Source organism: Stylophora pistillata, chromosome 11, assembly GCF_964205215.1.
Source record: "Stylophora pistillata chromosome 11, jaStyPist1.2, whole genome shotgun sequence".
Lineage (NCBI taxonomy): Eukaryota > Metazoa > Cnidaria > Anthozoa > Scleractinia > Pocilloporidae > Stylophora > Stylophora pistillata.
In genome coordinates, this window is record NC_142529.1 from 11,313,306 (window position 1) to 11,322,116 (window position 8,811).

Below are 8,811 nucleotides of genomic sequence, written 5' to 3' on the forward strand. Positions count from 1 at the left end.
TGTCTGCTTGTTCATATTAAATGATATTTCGAAATACAGGACTTAAACGCCACTCAGTTTTACTAGTCCAGTCACCCCGGCAGGTCCACGTTACCCGAAATAAATGACGTATTTCTGAGAAATTCTCACAAAGTTTGAAGGAAACTGAATATCTTGAATGAAAGATGTCACGAAAGAAAATCTTTTGTACACGATTGAAATTATTTATTTATACAATACACCATAAAACAACTGATCCATAAATTCGATTTTGTTCACAATCTTCCATTGTTTGGCATATGGTATTTCGTAGACTGGACTGGACTGGACTGGACTAGTAAAACGAGGACTAGTAAAGCGCGGACTAGTAAAACGTAGACTAGTAAAACGAGGACTAGTAAAACGAGGACTTGTAAAACGAGGACTAGCAGGACGCGGACTAGTGGAACGCGGACTGGTAGAACGCGGACTAGTAAAACGTGGACTAGTAAAACGCGGACTAGTAAAACGCGGACTAGTAAAACGCGGACTATTAAAACGCGGACTAGTAAAACGCGGACTAGTAAAACACGGACTAGTAAAACGCGGACTAATAAAACGCGGACTAGTAAAACGTAGACTAGTAAAACGAGGACTAGTAAAACGAGGACTTGTAAAACGAGGACTAGCAGAACGCGGACTACTGGAACGCGGACTGGTAGAACGCGGACTAGTAAAATGTGGACTAGTAAAACGCGGACTAGTAAAACGCGGACTAGTAAAACGTGAACTAGTAAAACGCTGACTAGTACAACGCGGACTAGTAAAACGCCGACTAGTAAAACGCCGACTAGTAAAACGCGGACTCATTAACAACAACAAAAAAAAAAAAAAAAAATTTCATACGAAGGCGATCACAAGACTTGATTGCGTGCCAGTTTAGTGAGTGACAATCCCTGTTTGACCTTTAAGCTACAAATGGGTTTGACATGCACCAGATACAAACGATTTTATAAGTTTAGGCTAACAAAGAAATAATTTTATGCAGCAACAGTTCAAAGTCTTAAAATACACTTTCGTTGTAAATTTCACAGCAGAAACGCAAGAATTCGATGAATGAAAGTCGTATTAAATCTCCTTGTATCTAGGTAAAAAGAGTCTCATTGACTTCAGCTTTTCGGTGGAAAAAAAACCGATTTACACACGTCATTACAGAAAACAAACAAGCAGACTGACAACTCCAAAACACATATTTGCATTCACTTACAATTTGACTTTCCGTGACATTTTAAAACGGAACAGAGGTAATCTTCGAAGATTAATCGTCGTTGGAAATAGAAAATACGTTTGGGATGTTTTCGACCAAAAAGTCAAAGTTCGTTTCGCTTGAGTTGACCGCCATGATGAACGGGACGCTGGTTTGCTTGTTCGCCAGCAATACGTTGCTATGTGGTATCCAAGCACGTAATTGAGTCCTGCAAAGAGCCTGTACTTCTTGAACCTGAATTAAATTTTCAGTTACCAAAATTGAATATTATACTGAACCTCTGATATACCCGGACTATTGTTAACTACTTAGATTAATCTACTGCTCTTTGTAAATTTGTGAACATTATACTGAGCTTCTAATATAACCCGATTATTGTTTATTACCTAGATTTGATTACATTAGATTAGATTAGAATACCTTAGATTAGTCTATTGTTCTTTGAAAAATGAGTCTTTGTCTCTGACCATAAGCTATTTAAGCCTCTGGCTTTGGCCAATATTAGGAATTCACTTGTATGACACAAACAATACTAAAGAATAAGAATAAGAATAAGAATAATTTACGAGACCAAGCGTCAAGGCTTGGGAAAATGGAACACAGTTCCGCGGGGAAGGTTACAGATGATGGAGTTTTGGGCTGTGACCGAAAACGAGAAGACTTGAAAGCCATAGATGTGATTTCTAAACAAGAATTCGAGCCAAGAAATCAAAGATATGGAGGTCAAAATTTTAATTTTGAAGAGGCCAGCCAAATTGACTCACGTTATGCTAATTTTGCTACAGAGAGTCAAGATTTGCATACGACTACTACTTTGCAACAGATCCCAGGAGATAGCCCTGAACAAACGGAACAACCAAACCAGACAATAAAGAGCGAAGACAATTTTCTGACACTCGGTTTCATTCCTGACCACTTTAGTGTCTGCAAACCAGAAAACATAAAGTGGGGTAAGAGGACAGACGGCAGCGAGATTGTTTTGCAGACTTCAGTCATAACAGAGGCCTATAATGAGATTGCGACCTGGAAAAAAAATGTTTTTCTCGTCCCCTATGGTAACGCAGGGAGAGACTTCATTAGATCAAGTTACGTCGCATATTAATGACTGGAATAACGGTGATAACTGTCAACACATAGCTCTGAAAGCTGCCTTTGTGCTCCTTGCAGTAGGCCTAGTTCAGAAGCCTGGTCCCAAGTCCAAAGCCAAAGAGTACCAGGAGCTGTTGTCAAAACGTCTTGTACAGTGGAAAGACGGGGAAATCAACAAGTTGCTACGCGAAGGTCGGATTATTCAAAGTCGGATAGGCAAACTCAGATCTACAGATCCACCTGATAAATCGAAAGTGTTCACCAAACTCGTGCTCGAGGGTCAGATAAATTCAGCACTTCGCTTCCTGAGCGAAAGTACTAGTGGTGGTGTATTACCGCTGACCGATGAAGTTATGGCGCAACTACAGCAAAAACACCCTAATCCTCAACCAGCCAAATTGGGCTCACCCCTGTTTGGGCCGATTGATGACGAGTTTCCTGAATCAGTTTACTCTGGGATCAACGGTGAAACGGTCAGACAAGCTGCTTTAAGAACAAAAGGTTCTGGGGTCCCTGTGGTGTTGACGTAAACGGCTTCAGACGAATGCTGGCTTGTAAATCGTTCAAACAGTCATCGAAGAGGCCGTGTTAGGCGATAGCTACAATAGCAAAGACTCTATGTACTCATTACATAGATCCTTCGACCATAGAGCCATTATTAGCGAGGCGCTTCATCCCTCTAGATAAGGGAGAGGGTGCTGTGAGGCCAAAAAGAGTCGGAGAAGTGAGAAGTGATCAGGAGTTTATGCGGGAAATGCGTCATAAACATAGCCAAGCGGGACGTTGTTGAGGCAAGTGGCTCGTTACAATTGTGCGCGGGGCAGAAATTAGGGAGCGAGGCTGCAATACACGCTATGCATAGAATCTTCGAAGCAGATGACACCGACGCGGTCCTGCTGATAGATGCGTCTAATACATTTAATTCCCTTAATAGGGCTGCGGCTCTACACAATATTCGCGTTCTTTATCCTGTAATTGCAGTCTACGCCATAAACATCTATCGCCATTCCGCCCGGTTATTTATCACCGGTGGTAAAGAGATAACATCAGCCGAGGGAACAACTCAATGCGACCCACTTGCTACGGAAATATATGCCCTCAGCACCCAGCTCTTGATAACAAGTCTACAGGCCATGTCAGATGCAAAGCAATGCTGGTTCCAGATGATGCTTGTGGAGCTGGCACTATCTCAGAAATCAAGCAATGGTGGGATGGTCTTAATACATTCGGTTCAGACATTGGCTACTTTCCAAACGGAAAAAAGAGCTGGATTATTGCAAAGCCAGAAAAGGAGGCACTTGTTAGAGAAGCCTTTAAAGATTCAGCCATTAACGTGACAGTAGAGGGGCAGAAGCATCTTGGAGCTGTGATAGGCTCAAAAGATTATCTGCAGGACTATGTCAACGAGAAAGTAACTAGCTGGGTCAATGAAGTTGTTCAGCTGGCTGAATTTGCACAAATTCAACCGCAGGCCAGCTATGCCGCATACACGTTTGGTTTAAAGCATAATAATAATAATAATAATAATAATAATAATTTAATATTTATATTGCGCAAATTAACATGTATTTATGATCAAATGCGCATTACAACACTTTTCGGGGGACTTTGGCCGGACTGCATTAGCAGTTTACAAACAATCGAAGGAAACCTATTTGAAGATGCCCCCTCCCTCCAATTCCCAGTAAACAGGCCAGACCACATAACAGTAATCTCGTGAGTGGGTTCTTTAACGTCCCCTGCCTAACCAAATTAACTAATTAATAGATGCAAGAGACGGGACCTACGGTTTATTCGTCCTTATCCGAGAAGACTAGAATGTCCATCCATTTCATATTATAGAAAGGTAGCGCATTCTCCTCAGTTATTTTAAGACCTTGAGTGTTGGTCAGGCCGGGGCTCGAACCATCGGCCTCGACCTCCCGCACAACAGTCCAGCGCTCTAGCCAATTGAGCCAACCGGGAGGCTTCGTTGGATGTACTTCATCGTTGAACGTACTTCCTAAAAACTCTCCCTGATGTCCAAGATCTTCTAGAACCACTTGAAGAGGCTATTTCCCAGGTCCTTATGCCAGTAATCGTAGGGTGCAAGTGTAGCAAACTGGATAGAGACGTTCTTGCACTACCCGTGCGCCTAGGCGGCCTGAGCTTGAGCAACCCATGTCACGAGGCGGCACGCGAACATGCCACATATATTCAGGTGACATCTTCTATTGTCGAACATATCATGGCTCAAACTCATCAACTACCTGACGAGTCAGGGCGTCAGGCCGTGTCAAACATGGAAAAGCTGGAGAAACGAAACTCATCACGACGACTCCTCGTTTCTTTTTAGTTTTCTTTTTTGAGTCGGTAAGCAATCTGTTGCGTTGGACCACGATGCATAAATTTTATCGCTGGACTCCTAATGGTTTTTCCTTTAATTTCATTGGCTAGATTTACCCTCTAGATGACCTTGTTGGCGAAAGCAATCATTTCCACAATGCTAATTGCGGATTTTGTATTTCATCCTTGATCCCTTTTGTCTTGTCCTTTTTGTTTTGGCTTTTCATTGGCTGGATTTACCCTCTAGATGACGTTATAGATGAAAATTATATTACCTTTACTTCAGCAAATAAATAAATAAATTAATTAAATAAACTTTAATAGCTAACACAATTACTGGTAACCCAGTAGTTTACATTGTGGGCTATAAACAAATAATTCAAATTATATATAACAACTTTATTTAAATAATAACATGTAACATATTATTATTAAAAAAAGGGTTATAGAAGGGAGGAACTTAATCCTCATTGTTAATTAACATTGTTAATTAAGAATCCCAACTGGCCGGAGGCAAACAAGCTGGCTATTTACAAGCATGGCCGAGGATTTGAACTCGGAGCTACCGTGAAACAAATCCAGTACTGGTCAGGGTGGTACTCGAACCAGTGAATGGGGCGCGTGGATGTCCACAGTCTTCCAAAATTCACGACGGAGAGTAAAAATAGTTAATTGCCAATTGCTGATTTTGTATTTCATCCTTGACCCCTTTTAGCATTTCTTTTTAATTTCATTGGCTGGATTTACCCTCTAGATGACGTTGTGGACGAAAATTATAATAATGATACTTCCTACAGTGAATGGGCCGGGGTGCGTGGATATCAACATTTCTCCAAAATTCACGATGGAGAGTAAAAACAGTTAAATTCAAGGGATTTGTTTCAGTTTGCTCGGAATTTAACGCGGAAATTGTGATAAGTTACAAGACACAATTTAAGCTGATGAGAGCGTTGTTGCGAAATGTCAGGATCAACAGGGAGTTGGATAGATGGTTATACACTCAACGATAATGCGAGAAATCATATCAGAGCTAATCACTTGTACTCAACAAAGCAGGGGAAAAGTTATTTCCTTACGGCAAGGGAAACCACCATTTGGAAGATGGTCGAAGACACCTTTCTTTACCCTGATGTCTCAACGCTTCATAGATCTATTGAGAATAGGATTGTTTTACGAAAGCAATTTTCTTCACCAGTTGGGATCCATGGAAGAGATGGTGCGGTATGTTATTTTGTGACTGTGATATACGACGAATTGGAGCAAAGAATTATCACCGCGTTTCCAACGAAGTGAACTTTTAAAGACTTGTGTTAAATTTGCCCAGAACTGTTTTTCTAAAAATTTCAAAGAACTGTGTTTATCGATAATTAAAACTTAAAGCAGATAGAAAATAATCTTCAAGAACTACCAAGTCGAGCGGAACAATGTATTGCCTCAGGCAAACAATTCATGATCAGCCTATCAAATAATATACGGGATATGTCAACAGCTCATATAGAGTATAGGATTGTTCTACGAAAGCAGTTTTCTTCACCATTTGTGACTAATATACGACGAATTGGACCGAAGAATTATCACTGCGTTTCCAACGGAGTGAATCCTACCAATTTATGTTAAATTTGCACAGAACAGCCCATTATCTGAAAAAAATTAGTAGAATTGCGTTACTTAGTTAATGAAACTTAGATTAGAGAGAACAAATATTTGTCCAGAACTACTCCTGTGGTTAATATAACGAGTCGAACATGGATTAGAAATGAAAACCTGTCATATGTTTTCATCGATGCAGTATCGCCTCAAACAAACGAGCATCGTTATCATGGACTGGACTGCATGTCGGCCTTTGTCGACCTCTGTTTGCCGAAAGCCTAAAAAGCCTCTAACAGCTTCTTAGGACTACTAGGAAGGAACGAGGCAAATAACTGGGGAACAAGAACATAACTTGAGTGGAATGAAGCGGAAGGAGAGTAGCCGGCTTTTTTTTGTCTTTTTGCCACTTGTTTCTAACAACCTAGAACCACAGGACGCTTTCTTTCGTAAAATTCCGTGATGCTAGGCCTTAAAATGAAGCTTTAAAACTATGTTGCGTTTTATTTATTCGTTCAAGTATTTATTTACTTATTTATCAATTATTTCCTTATCCAGTTTTCTTTTTAATCGTTTTATTAATCTGTTCATTTGTTGACTATTTCCAATTTTTTATTTCGCAAGTTTCCAGATTCTTAGTGTGTTCCGACAGCAGCCCCGTTGCTCTTTCACCATTTTCGAACAAATGAAGTTTAAATCAAACAGAAATACAATCATACGCCATACTGAAACTGAATTCGATCGATTTCGGCATTTAAATTACTTTCATTTGACGCGTCTTACTTCAATGTTATGTATTCCTTCCGCAACGTCAAAATTAAACGAGATGTTATGTTGGATTGTTTAAAAAAATTAGTAAAGCGAGACGTTATGAACGTTCGTTCATAATCGGTGCTACAGCTGCAGTACAATAATCCCGCCTCCAGTGAATAATCATCCTTGACCCCTTTGGCTTTCCTACATCTTTACTTATTTACTTTTTTAAATCTATTTCTGCGTTCAAATTACTTAACTTGGGACTTCTTACTTCAACAGTTTTCTTTGCTGTTTCGTCCGCTGCGTTAAAATTATCATTTATCGTATTGAGCCGAGGTGAAGTAGTTTCGCTCCGCTCCTTCTTAACCATATTAAAAAGAAAGGCTAAAGGGGGTCGAAGATGTTATGGTGGATTGTTTAAAAAATCGGCAGAGTGAGACGTTAAGTAAACAGTGCAGCTGTACGTTATTTTTTTCAGTTGCACTGAAAAAATACCGCCTCCAATAAGTAATCCTTTTCCCCTTTAGCTTTTCCTTTCATTTTATTGGCCGGTTTTACCCTTCAGATGTCATTGCGAGTGTTGTGTGCTCTCTCCCCTACACACCATCTATTTCGGCATTCAAAAGGCTTTAACTTAATCGTTAGAAAGCCAAGAATTACTCGTAAATTAGCTCATTGAAATGGCATCACCGGATAATTAAATGTTTCAGTGTGGTAATATCACCATAAAAAGACTTTGAGCTCACTAATCAAGATAATTTTATTATCTATCAGGCCATTTCAGTGCTTTGCAGACCGCATGTCTGATCTGATAAACAAGGAAATAGTAACATTTCTTTTTTACATGAAGACTGAAGTAATTTTTTCCGAAAGTGATTTTCTTGTTTTACACAGTTCTCGATTCCTTATCATACAGCCTTCCCAAAGGACAAACAGCGGTGATAAATTCAATCGGATTTATCGCTCTTTATGAAGGAGGAGACACATTAACCTGATTTCAATGCTCAACAAAGAAGTGAGGTGCAAGCAGAGGAAGACTTATCATAAGGGAGTGTTACCATCGAAAAAAAGCCACAGTTTCATTGCGTGACCGCGAGAATCACCTGAACGCGAAACGACGTGAATATGATAGCACGTGAATATGAGAGCTGAGAGCATCGCAAGCCGAGGAGTTCCTTAGCGAATTATTTCGCTGATCAAGAGGCTGCGAGGCACGCACGCGAGTAAAACGTAGCGCGTATCCACCTTTCTGTATCCAGCTATATTGATCTAGCGCTGAATACACACCCTGTACTGCCCAAGCGAAGGTGCAAGTCGCTGTAGTACATTCCAAAGGTGGTCCATGTTAGATCGCACACCATTTTCGTCTTCACTCCGTACTATGACCGCTAGAAGGCAGACCATGTTTCCCCTCTCACACGTATCCAACCGTGTTCAAGTGTCACCAACAGAGATGGAAATTTACTCTATGAACCAGTGGAGCCAAGAGATAGAAATTTGTTTTTCAGTTCTAAGGCTTTATCCCGGATGTTAGGTTCCTTGTCACTGTACACGTATTTTAAACTGTCTAATATGTGTTCCTTTAGTTCTTCCGTCAGCAACGATAAGCGAACGTGTCCTGAAATAGTTAATATGAGAGACAAATTGTCATTTTCAAGAAAAAGTGACGTGCTATACCGACGGGAAAGTCAAACAATAGGTTGATTATCAAGTAACAATTTGCTTGACGCAGTTTACCGCATTAGCCGGAGGCATTAAGATAATTTTTTTAACCTACATTATTTTATAGAAATGACTATAAACTACTTGAGTACTTTAGAGTAAATCAG

General features: G+C 40.2%; 1 protein-coding gene and 1 pseudogene across 1 annotated transcript in view; one reads left to right on the forward strand and one right to left on the reverse strand.

Annotated features, from left to right (window-relative positions):
• Positions 1-2,277: 2,277 nt before the first annotated feature.
• LOC148720032 (uncharacterized) lies at positions 2,278-4,649 on the forward strand (annotated as a pseudogene).
• A 3,074-nt stretch (positions 4,650-7,723) lies between these two features.
• LOC111336878 (proteasome adapter and scaffold protein ECM29) overlaps positions 7,724-8,811 on the reverse strand; it is a 48,707-nt gene continuing 47,619 nt past the window's right edge. Inside the window, exon 58 of the mRNA XM_088737927.1 lies at positions 7,724-8,600. Coding sequence (XP_088594053.1) covers positions 8,449-8,600 — 152 coding nt within the window. The 3' untranslated portion in view covers positions 7,724-8,448. The remainder of the gene's footprint in view (positions 8,601-8,811) is intronic.